General features: G+C 40.7%; 1 protein-coding gene and 1 pseudogene across 1 annotated transcript in view; both read right to left on the reverse strand.

Annotated features, from left to right (window-relative positions):
- The window catches only part of LOC146636231 (Fc receptor-like protein 5), a 95,869-nt gene that overhangs the window by 43,582 nt on the left and 31,627 nt on the right, over positions 1 to 20,660 (reverse strand). Inside the window, exons 15-16 of the mRNA XM_085350308.1 lie at positions 12,089 to 12,104; positions 7,789 to 7,800 (exon numbers count right to left, since the gene is read on the reverse strand). Of these exons, the coding sequence (XP_085206434.1) occupies positions 7,789 to 7,800; positions 12,089 to 12,104 (28 nt within the window). The remainder of the gene's footprint in view (positions 1 to 7,788; positions 7,801 to 12,088; positions 12,105 to 20,660) is intronic.
- LOC146636234 (histone H1-like) lies at positions 6,600 to 7,393 on the reverse strand (annotated as a pseudogene).

The following is a 20,660-nucleotide window of genomic DNA, read 5'->3' on the forward strand; positions in this document are numbered from 1 at the left end:
TGATAAGATTTTCACGATTCCGATTCCATTTTCAATTCTGTTTAACGATTCGATTCTTTATCGATTCTCTTATCGATTCTTTTTTAAAAAAGGAGAACACTAAGGTCGATTAGCTTAGAACTTTGTTTTATATCTTCTCTTTGAACAAGATAGAAATTTAGGAGTAACATGGCCTTACAAATCCAACAGTGAGATCTTAAGAGATCCAGCCTACGGCTCTTCAATGGGGTGTCACAGGGTCCCCAGGAAAAAAAATTGTAAATGTAAAATAATAAAATAAATATTCTTCTGTAGCCATAACAAAGTATAACATAAATTATTCTGTAGCAATTACACAAGAATATCCAGTAATGTGCCTGCCTACAATTAAACACATTCACTTACCGAAAATCAGGGACATCTGCTGTGGCAAATGGGTTCAAGGCTTTGACCACAAACTTAGACACTGCTCGGTGACATTCGTCTATCCTGGCTGAAAGGAGACGCTACCGGTAGACTGCAGCGAGAACTGCAAGCATCTGAGCCAGCCAGACTCTGTCTCTCTCATCATGGTCACCTAAACGCACAGTAATGGCAGGTTTTGTAATAAGACAGATCACACTAACATAATATGCATTGTTAGTTGATTATTTACCTGCTGCATTAACGGGAGAGGACGTGCAAACGTTACCGCTGCTGCTGGGTTGAGATTCACGAGTCCGGAGTGGAATTAAAAACACGACATTCATTTGTTTTGTGAGCAAATGCTTTTGCATATTCGTAGTGTTTCTTCCCTTAAATGAAATATCTACTTTGCAAGTATTGCACGTTGCCCCGTTGTCATTCGTTCTGTATAATCAAACTTTTGAGCATTTGAGCCGCCATGTTTCCTGCCAGGTAAATGACGCTCCGCAATGTGGTGACGTCATTCGGGGCGACTGGAATCGATAAGGGAATCGTTTGCAAAAATGACAAACAATTCCAAGGAATTGAAACAGTGGGAACCGGTTCTCAACAAGAACCGGTTTTTGATACCCATCCCTTGGCAAGATACTAACTCCAAGTTGCTCTCTGATGCATCTATGCATGCTATGAATGAGTGTGAATGTTAGTTAGTAAGCACTTAAAAGCATAGAAGGAAGTGCTTGTGTAGATGGGTGAATGTGGTATGTTGTATAAAGCACTTCATTTAGCAGTCCATTTACCATAACAGATTGACTTAAAATAGGCGAAGGGCCAGACTGAATATAAATAATATGAATACACACACACACACACACACACAAATAGTCTGTGTCATGTTTATAGATGTATTTGGTAGATGTGACAGACTGACTTAAAATGATCCTGGATCAACAATAACCTCAGTTAACAGCCTGATAACTTCTTCTAAAGCAGAGCTGCACCAGAGCAGACTGTTTTTGTCTTTAGAACTTTAGACTTTGTCTCGAACCAGCTCAAAAATAAACTGCACATTACTGTAATCACAAATAAGAGAGTAGGATGCAGAGAGTTTGTTCCAGATTTCAGAGTCAAGCAGCATGGGAAATGGCCTAAACCCAGTGTGTGTATGTGTGGCTCTAAATAAATCAGAAAAAAAAAGAAAGGTGGTATAATAATTATTCCATGACAAATATAACAAACATTAATGTCAATAGAAAATTGTACTTAGTAGTCAGTATAAACTTTTAATGATATACGTTTACATATGATAGAATACTGCATGATGACCTTTTGATGACTTAGACTGTTGTTCACTGATAGGTTTGTAGCTTGAACCCATCCGCTGGAACGTTGAAGACAATATAATTACACTGCTAAGCAAGACACAAATAGGCAAAGTTCTTCATGTTACTCGTGCACGGGAGAGAACCAGACAGAGCGCCGTTCCTTCGCTTGACCCCAGTAGCTCTCGTCCGTCCTCCCGTAACACTGTCCTTTTATTGAGGTTACATGAATATGCATAGGTTCATTAACATACGACGTCTACATACAAACAAAGAGTACCTTGCCTGTGTGTGTGTGTGTGTGTGTGTGTGTGTGTGTGTGTGTGTGTGTGTGTGTGTGTGTGGACTGCTGATCAAAGGGTCAAACATCCTTGGTCAGGAAGAGGGTAGCCTCCCCCTCACCCTAGATGGTTCATCCTAGATAACACGGTGAGGAAGTCCTGCAGTTCATCTAAACAAAGAGCACTTAGACTAGAACAGATGTAGCTACGTTAATCCTACCATAAAATAATAAGACACGGTATGACCTCTCATGCTCCCAAAGTGCTGTCTAATACACACAAAGTTTGCAGACTATCAAGGATCAAAACCTCTACCAATCTACAACTAATTACAAAACTCTAAGCATATATAAGTAAATATTTCTAAGCATAAATGACAATCAACAATACAAATCTAACATTTCCCCCCTTTTTGACCTTTATGCCTGAAAAGTTCCCAGGTATGAATACCTCATGTCTGACAGTTTCAATGCAAACCTTTTTATACTCAGCATATGTCAAATCACCCTAAATTACTGAAAAGGTACACAGTTTAATAAATGTATTAGCAGTTACCCCATTCATTGAGCTCATCTCATGGCAAACTGCATCTTACGAGCAACCAAAGAAATTGTTAATGTAATAGTGAAACTAAAAAAGTAACATTTTCAAAAACATCTCAGCTTGGTGGTGCTTCCTCCGGGTGTGCACATCACATGTCTCTCTGCAGAGTGGTTTAAGCTCTGCAGGGCGTCATGAATGTCTCTTCCAGTTGTTTCCATCACTGTCCATAAGACCAGAGTCCAAATGTATGTAGAATAGACATTCAAACATACCAGTTGGTTTTGTTGTTCGTCAACATGGGTCTCAGCTATTTCCAAGCTGCAGACCTCTCAGCACTCTAGTTTTATGGCCTCTTACCAGCCCCCATCACCTGACTTCAGACCTTCGTCTTGTGAGGGGGATATTTATGACTCCTTAATTGTCCACGCTCTGCAGAAAAAGCTCTCTGTGGAAAGGGTGCTGGGTTCCGTCATCTTACTGCTGTTATGATCCCAGCAGCCTTCAGAGTGTCATCGTATGCACAGTATAGTGGCACAGCATTAGGTGATGTTCATAGGAAACTGCTGTCATCACCACCATAGCTTCTGGTTCCTGTGCTTTCACAGAATCATGATGTCATCCTCGAACTCCTTCTGCGCTGTCGATGGAGCTTGGCACGCTCCCCTCATCCCACGAGTTTTCATGTTCCAACGCTGCTGAAGGTTTAAGGCAGAGCACGTCGTACACCTTAGTTGTCTTCCTCAGCGTCAATATTGAATCTTTCATTTTATTTAAAATCTCCTGGAAGCTCAGTAGCACAGCTCTCTGTGTGATGTCTGCTGTGCTGAAGATGATCTCTGATCCTCCTGAAGCCTCTCTCCTGGCCTCAGCTCCCATCTTGTGGACGATCCTCTCCTCTATTTTGCAGGCAGTTTCATGGTCCTTGCTGTGGCTCCAAGGTCTGATCTCATGATGGGCCCCAACCAGCTTGACCTTTGACCTCAACCACTGCCTGGCTGTCAGCTATGCCTGGAATGGTTCACGCTTCTCACTGGGCCTCTGAAGATTTCTCAGGAGATTACTGCTGCACCTGTATTTCCTTGCTAAGAAGAAAAACTTCTATTTGGAGAGCATGTCAACAATCATCAAACCACATTCTTTAGTTCAGTGAACTTCACTTATAGGCCATCAAAGCCTCATCTGAACATGGATGCACCACTTGCATAGGTTTAATATTTGTAAATAAAACGGCTAATCACACAAATCACTGCAACAATAATAGTAAACATTGTTTAATGTTAATCCTTGCACTCCACCTCTTGACGCATGGACATTCCCATGCGTCAACTCACCAAACCTGGATCCCTGTCTTAAAGAAAAAGATTAGCTAGATCATGTCCCAGGCAACATCAGGGCATCTCCTCTGGAGTAGCTCCGTAACCCTGCAATAAAAGATGTTAGCGTGTGTTGCATATTAAGTTTGCTTAACACCTGGCTCTCCCAGGAGCCTGCATACACACCATCACGGCCTGGAAAGCAAAATCTGGAAGTGAAATCAAACTTCATACCTGTAAACAATTGTATCATAAGAGTAATAAGCATTCAACATCAGCAAGACAAGTGTCATGTGCAGGTTTTCTCAAATCAGTAAACTACAATTATTTTCATAAGTCGCCTCAGACATGGATCATCCCATGTACTCAGGCAACATTAATGTAATCGGTGACTGCTCTTAAGCAAAGTCACTCCACTTATATATTACTATGGGCTCAAAAGTGGCCAGCTAATGAGCCCATATCAAACTATCCCAGAAACACTGTATCTCTTATTTGTTCTTCTCATGTCACTTGTCCGCTTCTGCCGAATCCTCTACACGCAGTCATAGAAAAACAAACATTAGCAATACACAATGACTGTGGTCAGACGGAGGTCAGACACAGGTCAACAGATTCTAGAGGTGCCATAAAACACCATAAAGTTAACACTCGCTGTGGAAACAGTAACACTGGTCTCATCACAGTATGTCTCAAACTATATTAATTTCTCCATCAACATATGCCTGTAACTACAGTTTTCTTCACACATAAACCCAGAAATCTTGTAGTAGAGAAACATTAGCCAGTATTCCTATAAATCACATGATCAAACACATGAAGAACCGTAATGCTGTAAAAACGAAAATGCAAATGTTAGCGCTTGCGCAGGCGTATGCATACTTTGTCACAGATATCTCTGTGAGCACACAAGCTAGTGAATGACACACACATAGTAAATTCACAGACACAGAAAATGGCATTTAAAATGTTAAATCATCACGCAACCTCGAGTGTTGCTGTCATCTTTCTGCTTCTGTAAAGGGAAGCACACACAGACTCATCTGCACCCCTGCCAGGCGGGGGTCAACTTCACACAGTCGTGTTACATCAGTAAAGTCTTGTCAGCTTTTGTCAGCTTTTACCAGTCAGTCAGTTTGTTTTCCTTTCACTCACTCATTCATGCATTCATTCTTTCTTTCTTTGCTGATAGTGGAACCTATCGTCGCATTTAGTTTCCACTCTCAGCAAAATGACGTCATTTCAAAAAGAAAAAGAAGAACTTTAGTTTGGATTACATCGCTGAATCCTTTTGGACTGGGACTGTCATTTAATAATTGTCCCAAATAAGTGGCTTTCTCCAGAGTCCATTTAAATGTGGAGAACTCACTTGGCACAATTTTCTCGACGACGTGTAGCATTTTTAATTCCCGACGTGCAGATCTGCTTAAAGAAAAGAAAATAGACAAACAAAATCAGTGCCTGTTCAAAAGATAAAAATGAAAAATAACAGAGATTATCAAACCAAACTTTCAGTGCACTGTGAAAGTATCAAAATAAAAAGGCCTTGTTAAGTCATGACACAAACTCCTCATCTCAGGTAAATCATACCATTAGCATGGTTCATCATACCATCATACTAATCGGCAGGCTCGACTTCACAACAAAAGAAAAATCATCAGCTAGATTCACTCCAAATCAACCATCAGCTGCACAACACACAACATAATCTTAATGTCTTATTAGCTATGAGTTTAATTACCAGGTCTGTGCTCTTCACTCATTTAGGCCACAGATCTATTTTATTCAATTTTCCTTTTCCCTTCATCATAAAACATGTGACATGCTGTCATGCACTTCACAAAACAGTCTGTTCTGACGTATTCAGAGTTGTGTATCTAAATACAGGATTCACTCGCACATCAAAGCAGGAAACTCAGTGTTTTAGAGTCTCCACTCAACACACAACAACTCCAACACATCTCATTCACTCGTACTAGAATTCAGTCACCTTTCATTAATCTAAAACCGATCAACTAATTTGCATATCAACTATTAACCCACTAAGTTGACAGGACGACAGAAAAGCATGTTCAAAATAGTATCACAAAAGACAATTTCCCTCATACAGTAAATTACATGTGCTGCCTCAATCAAGCAGGAAGCTTCTCCCAATTTACCATTTTAACAACTAAATTTATTGTCTGATCACTGGTTGGTCAAACCAGGATCTTTTTTCTCACAAAAGTTAAACTGTTGTCCTGCAACCTGGAGAGTCAATTTTTTTTTTGCATTGGATAAATTCAGTATTTAATAACAAGTGTCTGCTAAATTGACACTATTTTAACACTGATGAAAGATAACAAGCTAATTTTCATTACATGTGTTTGTGTTATTAGGCAGGTCTAATGCATGTCTGTGGAGCTGCATCTCCAGCAGAGCATGTTCTTAAAGCTGCCTTTCCTACACACTTCTCTGCTATTATTTAATCATTTCTTAACTAATGTGCTATGAGTCTTCATGAGTCATTTTGTGTTTGGAATTGTTAGTAGGGTTAATGCATGTTCTGCTTGTGTGTGTGTGATTTTGTATATGTTTCTATTTTCGCAATGTTTCAGACTCCGTCTCAATTTTCCAACTTAAGCAGTCAGTTTTGTTTTTCCCAGGTTTGCTAACCCAAATTTTGATTTCCCACATTAAATAATTCCTATGTGTTCTCACCTAGTCTTCTCACTCTGTTGTCCTCTCCCACTTCAACAGTCCAATAGCCGGCAGTTCTCCTTCAGCTTTGTCCTGTGTCCCACTGTCTCTTCTTGCCATTTTACTCCACAGGTGGCAAATGTCAAACTCCAACTGTTCAGTTCTCCTCAAACGTTTTCTTCACATGCACAGTGAAGTCACAGCCACTCTCACTATTGTCCTCTGATGCGGTTGACTTCGTGCTAGTGGCTGAAGTGCTGCTGCTGCTGCCTTCCTGGGCGACTTCTTAGCAGCTGCTGCCGGTTTCTTGGCTTTGGCCGCGGCGGGCGTCTTAGCTTTGGTCTCAGTAACCCTGTTCATCTTGAAGGATCCGGAGGCCCCGGTGCCCTTGGTCTGCACCAGAGTGCCCTTCGCCACCAGACTCTTGATGGCGGTCTTGACACGGGCCTTGTTCTTGTCCACATCGTAGCCTCCGGCAGCCAGAGCCTTCTTGAGGGCGGCCACGGACAGGCCGTTGCGCTCCTTGGAAGCGGCCACGGCTTTCACAATCAGCTCGCCCACGCTGAGGCCGACCTTCTTGGGCTTGGAAGTCATCGTCTTCTTCTTCTTGGCCTGAACCTCGGCGCAGGGCGCAGGGCGTGTTTATGATGGAGCCTTTCCCACCACAGCGCTGGCACGTTGAACGCATCATGAAGGGTCCATTTCTTTCATGTCGCTAGCCAGCATGCTAGCTGCATGTGGCTTGCCCGAGTCACTCAGTCCTTTTTGAGCATTTCAACATGCTGCCACCGCCATCTTGCTCGCCCCTCCGTGGAATTCATCCAATCAGACAGGAAGATGGGTTTGCTTTCTTCTGCTGCTGCTGTTTGTCCACATTGCTGCTGCTTTGCTGGGACTTTTTGTGCTCAGGACTTGCTGCTGTCTCTTTATCATGTTATTGCTTTGGAGCTGCATTCCTTATCTTCAGGGAGGAGTGAGCTCGCTTGTGAGGTTGAGAAACACATGGCACTGTAAATAAGTCAGCCAGAAACTTGGCCTGCATGTTTCCAATGATGTTAAACTATAACTTTCTTCCGACCGCTGCATGTGGAAAATTGATTCAGGTCTGCTTTTCACCTGAAAGTGACAAACTAAGACATTTCATTATTATCATCACTGCTTAATCAACACACATCTCTCTCTCTCTCTCTCTGTCTGTGTTTGTGTGAACAATCCTTTCTTAAAAGCAGAAAATGACATTGTAGTTGTTTTTCGGCTGATCAACACAAAACCTTTTTCCTATGATTATTTCTCTTCGTCTACAATGTAATTTGTCTCTTTTTCACTCTTTTTTTTTTTTTCTTCACAATAGCTGGTGGTCTGCAAAATCACCGCTCTCACTCACAATCAGAGGCAATCACTTTTGCACAGTGCACAAAAACACTGTGATGTCAGACACATTCACACTCACTTTTTCATCTGCATAAATAAACCATATGGCTGGAGATATGTGCCATGGTGATCCATAGGCATGATCACCAGTTTATTTAATTATTTTTAATCCAACAAAACAAATAAACAAAAACATGATGCTGATGCTATGAACACTCCACACACAAGAGTCAAGATTCAGGAAAACTGCTCATGGAAACGCTGCACACTCCAGTTATCACAGTTAACATAGTGCTGTTTCCCTCTCTTAGAGTAGTTCTCAGACAGCTCTCGATCTGATAATGTGTAGCCTGCTCATCAGCTCAGAAGAAAAAAAAAAAAAAACTGCAACGCAACATCACACAGTAGTTGCTCTGCCCACAGTGGCAAAGTCTTACACTTTCATATTCAACTCAGCTTCTCCATCATGTACTTTTAGATGTTTCATACAGGGTTCAGCATATTAGTTGTTTTCACAGGTGTGCTCTACATCTCAACAATGGTTCATAATAAGACGACAGTCTTCCACACAGGTCAAGTGCCTCTATGCACTTCATTAGTTTAAATATTTATCTATATCACTTCACCTCACATGTCATCGTACTGAATTTAAGCAACCACAAGCGTAATGTAGATTACTTTTAACAACTATCCACCTCAATTACGTCTATGGTCTGGCACACAGGCTGAAGAGTTAACGTTTTGTGTCAGCAAGGGGTGGGGGGACAGCCACCCACCAGAGCATAGCTGCTGATGTGGGCTGGCCTTCTCCACACGCTCTTCAAGGCTGGTGTGTTTTCTGAAAACTTCTAACATTTTAATCTCTTCCATTTTTAAGCCTGCGATTAACCGCACGGCTCAGGTCCGCGTGAAACCCGCGTGACCGCGCTCGCGTGAACCCGCGCAGCTGTGGAGCCGTCGCTCCCTCTCTTTTTTACATAAATACTTTGTGCTGCCAGGAGCAAAGTCCAGCACAAACGTCTGTCTCCCTCCGACTCACTCTTGGTTGCTTAGAAACCCATGATAACAACAACAGTCGGTGTCACAGACCACATGTTCTGCTCCGCACACACCCACACAACAACAACAACGACGACGACGACAACAAAAACAACACAAAATAGGCCTATCGTCCAGCACAGTCTGGACCCCGCGGAACTTCTCAACGCCCCACAAAGTGGCGGAGAACTCACCTCTAGCCACACAAAGTAGCGAGGAACCTCTTGCTCCACAAAGTAGCAAGGAACCCGGGTATCGCTCCACAAAGTAGCGAACTTCTCAACGCCTCACACAGTGGCGGAGACTGCACAACCACACGGTTATAGAGTCGGGCTCTTCTCAACGCCTCACACAGTGGCGGAGACTGCACAACCACACGGTTATAGAGTCGGGCTCTTCTCAACGCCTCACACAGTGGCGGAGACTGCACAACCACACGGTTATAGAGTCGGGCTCTTCTCAACGCCTCACACAGTGGCGGAGACTGCACAACGACACGGTTATAGAGTCGGCCTCTTTAAACTTACTTGGCGTTGCTTAGAGTGTAATATCAGCCCGAATCCCGCCGACCGTCATTCATCGAGGAGAAAAGACAGACCGCGAATCCACAGGAACTTCCTGGCTGACGTCAGTCTTTCAGCGTGCCTCTCCTCCCCTCGGTGAATGCGATTCCAGGGCTCCGGCATCGAAGGACCAATTAATGATAGGTTTGTAGCTTGAACCCATCCGCTGGAACGTTGAAGACAATATAATTACACTGCTAAGCAAGACACAAATAGGCAAAGTTCTTCATGTTACTCGTGCACGGGAGAGAACCAGACAGAGCGCCGTTCCTTCGCTTGACCCCAGTAGCTCTCGTCCGTCCTCCCGTAACACTGTCCTTTTATTGAGGTTACATGAATATGCATAGGTTCATTAACATACGACGTCTACATACAAACAAAGAGTACCTTGCCTGTGTGTGTGTGTGTGTGTGTGTGTGTGTGTGTGTGTGTGTGTGTGTGTGTGTGTGTGTGTGTGTGTGTGGACTGCTGATCAAAGGGTCAAACATCCTTGGTCAGGAAGAGGGTAGCCTCCCCCTCACCCTAGATGGTTCATCCTAGATAACACGGTGAGGAAGTCCTGCAGTTCATCTAAACAAAGAGCACTTAGACTAGAACAGATGTAGCTACGTTAATCCTACCATAAAATAATAAGACACGGTATGACCTCTCATGCTCCCAAAGTGCTGTCTAATACACACAAAGTTTGCAGACTATCAAGGATCAAAACCTCTACCAATCTACAACTAATTACAAAACTCTAAGCATATATAAGTAAATATTTCTAAGCATAAATGACAATCAACAATACAAATCTAACATTCACTACAAGACTTGTTCTGTTCTCTTTGTAAGTTTCTTTCCACAGCGATAATAAGAGCTAAGCAAGCAGTTTCACTCCCTACCAGGAAGAGGAGAGCTGAAGACTCTTATCTTCACTCCCTAACAAGAAGAGGGGCCGTGTCCTTCAGAATCACACACACACACATACACACCTACATACTCACATACATACGCACCAACATTCCTCTCTCTATGAACAGAGGTATTCACTATTGTATTACCCTTGTATATAAATAAAGACCAGGGCAGTGGCAGAGTGCGACTCCCTGAGCCCTCACTCTCGTGCGAGTGCTCTGTGACTGCCCTTGCTGCAAGTAAAACTGTGTGTTTCTCCTCTCTGATTCTCAGCTGAAGAAATGTTTTAGATAACATCTCTTGACAATTAATCTTCAACCCAATCAGCTACATCTTCATTAAACAATCAAATGAATATTCTGGCTAAATTAAACCCAACACCAAAGTAAAAAGTTTAGAATTTTAGCATCACCGTGTCAGCCTTTGTGGACTTGCACTCTGGGTATGACTGACAGGTCAGGAACGGAGGTATGGTTATAAGTTCTGGAAAATTAAGTTTCAAAAATGACAACATTAAAAGTTTTGCGAGATCTCGCAAAACTAACTCAGGATCTTGCAAAAGTTCATCTTAATCTTTTTTTTCTCCCATGTCCCTTGCGGGGCTCAATAATGACTCAATCAGAGGCTCTGGAAACACTGGAAGTGGTACAGTAGAAACTTTGATAATAACAGAGCTGTAAGAAATGTAAGTATTTATTCTGACTGATTTCAGCAGATGAATACAACTCCTCTTGATAGGAGGCATTAGTACAACAAACATGAAATGTAATTATTGGTTTAAAGAAGATAAACATTAGACTTCAGGCTGAAACCACAGGCTGCATTTCCTCTTTTTTTGGAGGCCCAGACAGAAATTTTGTGGTATCAGATTTTCAGCAGATAAAAATAAATCAGCAACAGTCTTTTACACATATGTAGGCATCGCAGGCTGCTCAGAGAAACAAAGAACAAAGACGGGGGTACAGGGAGGGGGTGATGTGCACCACTCATGTACTATCATCAGTGTTGGGAAGGTTACTTTTAAAATGTATTCCATTACAGAATACAGAATACATGCCCCAAAATGTATTCTGTAACGTATTTCGTTACGTTACTCAATGACAGTAACGTATTCTGAATACTTTGGATTACTTAATATATTATCATGCTTTTTACAACAACGTGAAGGTAGTATTGCTGTGTGATTTATTACTATTACTGAAGGTCCGCGACTCCGAACTGTAGTAAAGGGACCTCTGACTATAACGGCGGGGTCCCTGTCGGCTCGTAGCCGAAAAATAGCTTTACTTTGTTGTGTGGGTCAACTTTTCTTGCGAGAGACAGAGAGAGGCGTTGAAAGACTGCTCCAACGGAACTTATTGTTTTCGGAGGAAAACACGAACACGGTGTACAGTCGAGTCTTAATAGCTTACTTACAACTGGGCTCGTCAGGCACTCTTCTTGGCTGCAGTGGTTATTATTATATTTACATGCTTCCAGCTCCCGTTTTTCCTCGATGACAGCTCGTACCTTTCCACTCTCCTTTTTCTCCCTCCTCACGCTCACAGACCCATGACGTGTATGGCAGTCCATTCTCCCTGCAACACGGACTACACTGCCCATGATGCTACATTCTTTAGAGCTATGCTTGTAGCATTCTGCCTGTTAGCTTAGCACAACAACAACAAAAAGGCGCTCTCTCAACACAAACCCCCAACTTTATTTTAAATGAAACTCATACTTTAATAGCTTTAATTCAGTAGGGTGAACAAAGATTGCATAAGAATCAGAATTAGAAATACTTTATTAATCCTGAAGGAAATTAATATTTAATTAATGTGAGAAACTAAAGCAAGTTTTAACACAGTCCCAACAGTGGTGGTCTCACAGGGGCTCCATCGAGCAGTCCATCGGTGGAGGGTACCGTATTTTCACAACCATAAGGCGCACTTAAAAGTCTTAGATTTTCTTCAAAAAGTACGGCGCGCCCTATAGAGCAGTGCGCCCTTTGTGTTGTAAGGAGGACGTAGTAGAGAACACCATGAGAACGCTAAAGGGTGAAGTGTGTGCGTTGACTTTATCGCACATACCTGTATAAAAGAACAGGTATGTGCTTTATGCAGGACATCGTTGTTTTAACAACCCTGAAAATGGCAAAGAGACACGCTTACGAAGCACAGTTTAAACTGAAGCCCATCAGCTACGCGGAGGAACATGGAAATCGAGCAGCGGCGAGAGAATTTAAGATTAATGAATCGATGGTTCGCAAGTGGAGGAAGCTGGAAAACAAGCTCCGGCAGGTCAAGAAAACGCAGCTGAGTTTCCGGGGACATAAGGCGATCATCGAGCAAAGAACGAGCAGGAGAAGCGTTTCGACGGTCACCATTCGGCTAAAAGCAGTTTCACTTTCACTTTTTATGAAACGGTGCCATTTTTCCATCCGGACCAGGACTACGGTAGCGCAGCAACTTCCAGTGGATTATAAGGAAAAGCTGGCCATCTTCCGCTCCTACTCCAGCAAACACATCGGCGACAAACACATCCAGCGATGGATGACCGATGGAGACCACAGTTTCACCAAGAGTGGAAGGCAGCGCCGGGCGAGTTACGCCACAATTTGCCAATGGATTGTAGATGCTTGGGCTAACATGTCTGCTGGCACTGTTGTTCGAGCTTTCGCAAAAGCCGGCATCATTTCTGAGGAGCCGCACGGCACGGAAAGTGACTCTGACAGTGAAGAAAGTGAACCTGGCATGTTTGATGGAGATTTAGCGCAGCTGTTCAATTCAGACACAGAGGATGAGGACTTCGATGGGTTTGATTGATGATAAAAATGTGAGTACCAAACTTTGTTTTGCTCCTGCTTTATTTTTAAATACGCACACTTGTATGCTTGTGTGTTGTTGATGATGACGATTACTGGTAATAAAAATGTGAGTAAGGTACCGAACTCAGGTTTGCTCCAGCTTTATTTTTAAATACGCATACGGTACTTGTATGCGCCCTATGATCCAGTGCGCCTTATGTGTGTGTTAAATACAGTAATAGCACACATAACTGAGACTGCGCCTTTTAGCACAGTGCGTCTTATGGTCGTGAAAATACGGTACTTGACCATTCAAGGGATGAGTCCCGTGACCTACCGCCAGTTAGTCCTCACAGATTACTCACCAACAGGTTGGTTTACAATCCAGGAAGGCTCTGGGCTCAACAGTAGCTAGCTCAGTCATTGGGTGTCTCAGACATAAACGTGCTGGAGCTGCAAGCTGTCATCCAGGCACGCAAGCAAATTCTGTCATGTCTGCAGGGGCACCACACAGTGTTGGGAAGGTTACTTTTAAAATGTATTCCACTACAGATTACAGAATACATGCCCCAAAATGTATTTTGTAAGGTATTCCGTTACATTACTCAATGAGAGTAACGTATTCTGAATATTTTGGATTACTTAATATATTATTATGCTGTTTACAACTACATGCATGTAATTTATTACTGTTACTGAAGGTCCGCAGCTCCTAACCCTAGTAAAGGGACTTCTGGCTAATTAGTGATGGGTCGTTCGCGAACGAAATGGCTCTTAGAGCCGGCTCTTTGACGTGAACGACGCGAGCCGTCACGTGGGTTTTTTTCTTTTTTTCTTTCTCTCACCCTCTCTCTCTGGCACTTTTTTTCCGCTTCACTTCGCACCTGAGCCTTGTGCTTTATGCTGGGCAGAGGGGGGAGGGGCGGTAGTCACACTCAGTAGCACAGGAACAGAGCCAGGGGGAGAGAGAGAGAAAGAGAGCCAGGGACTAGTGATGGGATTTCCGGCTCTTTTTAGAGATCCGGCTCTTTCGGCTCGGCTCACTAAAAAGAGCCGGCTCTTTTGGCTCCGAACCAGCTCTTCAGGTTGTTTTGTTGCTTTAATTAATTTATTATTCACAATAATATAAAATTATGCACAAAAGGAATTACTAACGTAAAAAAGTGGTTTTATTTATATATGTTTATATATAAATATATGCGGTGGCCCCTAGAGACAAAACACGTACAAACTCCAAAACACATTTCTAGCATGAACTGAACTTCCAAAGCAGAACTACTAGATCACTTAAATTACACAATTGAAAGCATGTGTGTGTTGTTTGTGTATTTATACACAGGCACTCAAATATATTCAAATAATTAAAAAAAAAACTCATCTACCTGTTACTATCACACACCAAATCCGGTCGTTGGTACTTGCTGGCTTGTGTAGCCACAAGATAACAAAAGCTCAACACTGCGCCCAGCATCCTGGAGCACTTCTGTTGTCTTTTGTAAGTGTTTTGAGTTTTTATGTGCTTCTGAGTTTTTACGTGCTTCGGAGTTTGTACGTGCTTCGGAGTTTGTACGTGCTTCAGAGTTCGTACGTGATTTGAAGTTTGTATGTGCTTTGTCTCTAGGGACCACTGTAAATATATTTTTATTTATTCACGCCACATAAAATGTAATAAATAAATCATATAATACAAAAATCAACTATTCACGTTTCAACTTTAAACTATTTAAATTTTCAGCTGTTTCCTTTTACAAATTTAAAGTGAAAACAACACAAAACACTGCAAAACACAACACAATTAAATATAAATTATAATATGAAAACAAAAAGAACATGCATATTCTCTGTCATATGGGCCTGCATGAATAAACTTTCTGAATCCTTTATCATCTGCAACCGAAAATAGTTGTGGATGATTACTATATCTTTCTAATGTGACGTTGTTGTCCCTGGCTCTCTTTCTCTCTCTGGCTCTGTTCCTGTGCTACTGAGTGTAACTACCGCCCCTCCCCCCTCTGCCCAGCGTAAAGCACAAGGCTCGCGTGCAGAGTGAAGCGGAAAAAAAGTGCGAGAGAGAGAGAGGGTGAGAGAAAGAAAAAAAAAAAACACGTGACGGCTCGTGATAAGGAGCCGGCTCTCGTCGTTCACGTCAAAGAGCCGGCTCTAAGAGCCATTTCGTTCGCGAACGACCCATCACTACCAGGGACAACAACGTCACATTAGAAAGGTATAGTAATCATCCACAACTATTTTCGGTTGCAGATGATAAAGGATTCAGAAAGTTTATTCATGCAGGCCCATATGACAGAGAACACTGGGCGCAGTGTTGAGCTTTTGTTACCTAGTGGCTACACAAGCCAGCAAGTACCAACGACCGGATTTGGTGTGTGTGGTAGTAACAGGTAAATGAACTTTTTTTTTTAAATTATTTGAATATATATGAGTGCCTGTGTATAAATACATAAACAATACACACATGCTTTCAATTGTGTAATTTAAGTGATCTAGTAGTTCTGCTTTGGAAGTTCAGTTCATGCTAGAAATGTGTTTTGGAGTTTGTACGTGTTTTGTCTCTAGGGGCCACCGCATATATTTATATATAAACATATACAAATAAAACCACTTTTTTACGTTAGTAATTCCTTTTGTGCATAATTTTATATTATTGTTAATAATAAATTAATTAAAGCAACAAAACAACCTGAAGAGCTGGTTCGGAGCCGAAAGAGCCGGCTCTTTTTAGTGAGCCGAGCCGAAAGAGCCGGAAATCCCATCACTATGGCTAATACGTCGGGTTCCGTGTCGGACTTGTAGCCGAAAAATAGCTTTACTTTGTTGTCTGGGTCAGGGGCGATTTTAGCCCATTTATTGAATGAATCAAAGCACCCCCAAAGATTTCTTACTTTTTTGACAATATTTGCTGTTTGTGTGACACACTGCTAACAATATAAAAAGCATACAGTACTTGGTTGAGACATAACATTTTAACAACAAAAGTATAGATACCCCCCCCCTTCCCAAAATGGTTTGTTCCAGCTCGCCTCTCCCCTACTCTGGCTCTAGCGCTTGTGCTGCTTGTGCTGGCTGAGACGCAGCGGAGCGGAGGTGTAAGTGCCTGGCTTAAAACAGGACATATTAGCTGCATTTAACCTTCAGTTGCTCTTTATATAGTTAGGTAGGAGTCACACCATGTTTTTTTTTAGCTGAAAATCATTACACCAGGTAATCTGGGTGTAAAAGAACTTTTTTTCCGGCGATGTTTGCTACTCTACAATCCGTCCTACTCTGTAGTAAAATCAGCGACATTTGACCGTCCTGTTGCTCCCATTGAAATTTATACAGCCTATTTAAAACCTAAAACTTAAAATTGTCGATAGCCTACTGTTGTTACCACTGTCCTGTTTTAAATCGATACTAACTAGCTAACTGACCGAATGCCCATTAACCTTATAACTCCTGTTGTGTGTGTGTGTGTGTGTGTGTTTTGGGGCCACCCTGGGGCGCACACATGTCAGTGTACCCCAGGGTGGCTGTGGCTACAATGTAGCTTGCCAGCACCAGTGTGTGAATGTGTGTGTGAATGGGTGGATGACTGGATGTGTAAAGCGCTTGGGGATCCTTAGGGACTAATAAAGCGCTATATAAATACAGGCCATTTACCGTTTTTTTTGTACAGAGAGACAGCCAGGAAGTTGTTTTTTTTTTTTAAAGGAGCCACATTCAGGTAAAAGTGTAAAATCAAATGATCCGTCAATCAAGAATAATGTTGGATCAGTGTTTCAATATTTATATCTTTTATTAGATGTTCATGTGGTTTGGTTATTTGCCTTTTGGTTGAAAGTACACTGAGAGAGGACTTTTTGTTAGTGATCTTAATAGTATTTTTTCATATTAATGTAATTTATCATCTAATTGAATACAATCTATCTGTGTATGATTGTGAGTCCAAAGAGGGAGCGAGGAAAGAGGGGAACGTGAGGAGAAAGTACAAGGTCAGGAAGAACCAGGTAAGAAAACAGACAGGGAACAGTGACAGGCACAACAGAAACTGTTAAACTGACAAAGAAAAAAAATCTTGATTTTACTCACACAATCTGGAAGTTGATTGATTGATTGATTGATTGATTGATTGATTGATTGGTAATTTATTTCAACATGTGAACAATATACAAGTACATTTAGAAAAGAAATGAGAGAAAAAAAAATACTATACAAATTACATACAAAAAAACATTCTGATTAATTTACATGTTGAAAGGGAGTGGGAAGAAGTATACACTTATTTAATCCCACCCCTGTCCCATAAATTATCAGTGAATATTTAGTCAGCTTCCTTACTGATATAATTTGTAATAAAAATAGTGAACAGATTTCTGATATACTATATACTATAATATCACATCATGAATTTTTTGTTTGTTTGTTTTTAAATAGAGACATTCACTTAATTTAAATATTTTCCTTTTCTTTATAGATCGAGAAGATCATATTTTTATAACTCTTTTTGAACAGTTTTATGTTTGGACATTGCTTTAATTCCATATTCAGTTTGTTCCATAGTTTCACTCCTTGAACAGAAACACAAAAGCCTTTTCTTGTAGTACGTACCTTCATTGTTTTGAAGTTACAAAAACCCCTTAAATTATAACTTCCTTCTTTCAAAAAAAACATACTCTGAATATTACCTGGCAGTTCTTTATTTTTTGCTTTGAATAGAATTTGTGCTGTTTGGAATTTCACTATATCGTCAATTTTCAATATTTCAGACTGCAAAAATAGTGAGTTTGTATGTTCCCTATAACCTGCATTGTGGATGATTCGAATTGCTTTCTTTTGAAGAGTAAAAAGTGAATGTAATGTGGTTTTATAGTTATTGCCCCAGACCTCTGCACAATAGCTTAAGTATGGTGAAACCAGTGAACAGTAGAGAATATGAAGTGATGTTCTGTCGAATACCTGTTTTGCCTTGTTTAGTACTGCAATGCTTCGTGATACTTTGGAATGAATATATCTTACGTGAGCTCTCCAGTTAAGTTTTTCATCTATTATTACCCCCAGAAATTTATTTTCACTGACTCTTTCAATATCAACACCATTTATTTGAATCTTTGCATTTGTATTTAAACTACTATTTCCAAATAACATAAGTTTAGATTTATTCAAATTTAATGATAATTTGTTTTTATCAAGCCAGAACTTCACTTTACTTATTTCATTAGTCATATCCTCCAATAAATTCTGCAGATCATCACCAGAGCAAAAAATGTTTGTATCGTCAGCAAAGAGAACCATTTTTAATACTTTGGACACTTTACAGATGTCGTTAATGTACAAGTTGAAGAATTTTGGACCCAAAACTGACCCTTGGGGTACACCACAAGCAATGTCCATACATAAGGAGCAACCACCATTTATTTTCACAAACTGCTTTCTGTCACTTAAATAACTCCGGACCCAATCTAAAACTACCCCTCTGACACCATAACGTTCCAGTTTTCTTATTAATATATCATGATCTATAGTGTCAAATGCCTTTGTCAAGTCTATGAATAACCCAGCCACATATTGCTTTTTGTCTATGGAATTTGTGATGTATTCTATTGAATCTAATAGTGCCGATGATGTTGATCTGCTTGATCTGAATCCGTACTGACTCTCAGTGAGTAGTTTATGTTTATCTATAAATTTTTCCAGTCTGTTTTTAAACAGTTTTTCAAGAACTTTTGAGAATTGAGGTAGTAAAGAGACAGGCCTGTAGTTTGTGAAATGGTGTTTGTTTCCAGATTTGTATAGAGGTATAACTTTTGCTATTTTCATTCTGTCTGGAAATCGACCAGTTTGAAATGATAAATTACAGATGTATGTAAATGGTTTTATAATAGCCTCAATGACTCTTTTAACCACTATCATATCAATATCATTACAATCCAAAGATTTGTGATTTTTACATTTTTTGACAATTTCAAGAACTTCATTTTTATCAACGGCTGTGAGAAACATAGAATATGGATTTCTGTCAATCAGTGTATCGGGTTTTTCCTGTGCTTTCCCAGGATGAGTGATTGTTCTTGCTAAATTTGGTCCAGCAGTTACAAAGAATTCATTGAGACTATTTGCCACAACATCCATATTGTATTCTTCATGGTCATTACAAATGAAATACTTGGGATAGTTCTTTTGTCCAGTCCCACATTTTATAACACTGTTCAGGATTTCCCATAATCTTTTATTATTATTTCTATTTATATCTAATTGCTTCTTATAGTATTCCTTTTTACTAAATCTAAGTATATTAGTTAACCTATTTTTATATCTTTTGTATCTGATTTCAGCATCTTTAGTTCTCGTTCTTAAGAACTCTCTGTATAGAGCATTTTTCTTTATACATGCATTTTGCAGACCTTTTGTTATCCATGGACAGTCCATATAGTTGTGTTCTCCCTATATTAAAGCTGCTGTACAGAATCTGCAAAACAAACTGGGTTGAAACATTTTTGACCCTCTTTAACAACATTCCAACATAACATTATCATTGATTGGGGAGATTAAAATTAATGATATATTTTTATGTGGTTCAGCCACAACTCTACTAAAACCTCAGCCAGTAATATGTAGGCCAACTTTTGGACCGTCCAGTTGTCTGTATGACTGCCGCAGTACGTAGATCACATTTGCACACTATCAGAAAGTGCCAAACGGTGCCCTGGTGGAGTGAGGAGCTGTAAAGAGAAGCAGAGTGCTCTGTTTCTAAAAATGTTTTAAGATAGCTTGTTTAAAAGATTCTGTACTGCAGCTTTAAATATTTTCCAAAAGCACACATACACTTATCAGTGTTTCTTAAACTTTTTACAGTGTGTACCACCTGATAAAAATGTCAAGCTCTCCCAAGGACCACTATGAAAGCATGAAACCCCTTAATCTTACAATACACAATTAGTATTATTAAATTAGTAAAATTAGTGTCTGCAGTAAAGATTTTTATTTGTAATAACTTATTGTGTTTTGGGAGTGTTTTTTTTATGTATCTGTATTATATTATACATACACATTAAAAGTGGGCAGCTCTCTGGGTGCTCAGCACCCCCAAAGCTCTAATCCTAGAATCACCCCTGGTCTGGGTCAAGTTTGCTAGCGAGAGACAGAGAGAGGAGTTGAAAGGCTGCTCCAACAGAACTTATTTTTTCGGGGGAAAACACGAACACAGTGTACAGTCGAGTCTTAATAGCGTACTTACAACTGGGCTCGTCAGGCAATCTTTTTGGCTCCAGTGGTTATTATTATATTTACATGCTTCCAGTTCCCGTTTTTGCTCGATGACAGCTCGTAATTTTCCTTTTTATCCCTCCTCGCGCTCACAGACACATAACGGGTATGGCAGTCCATTCTCCCTGCAGCACGGACTACACTGCCCATGAGGTTACATTCTTTAGGGCTATGCCTGTAGCATTCTGCCTATTAGCTTAGCACAACAACAACAACAAAAAGGT

The sequence above is a fragment of the Diplotaxodon limnothrissa genome, linkage group LG3 (assembly GCF_057381915.1).
Source record: "Diplotaxodon limnothrissa isolate DT_005_m linkage group LG3, D_limnothrissa_male_GT1.1, whole genome shotgun sequence".
NCBI lineage: Eukaryota > Metazoa > Chordata > Actinopteri > Cichliformes > Cichlidae > Diplotaxodon > Diplotaxodon limnothrissa.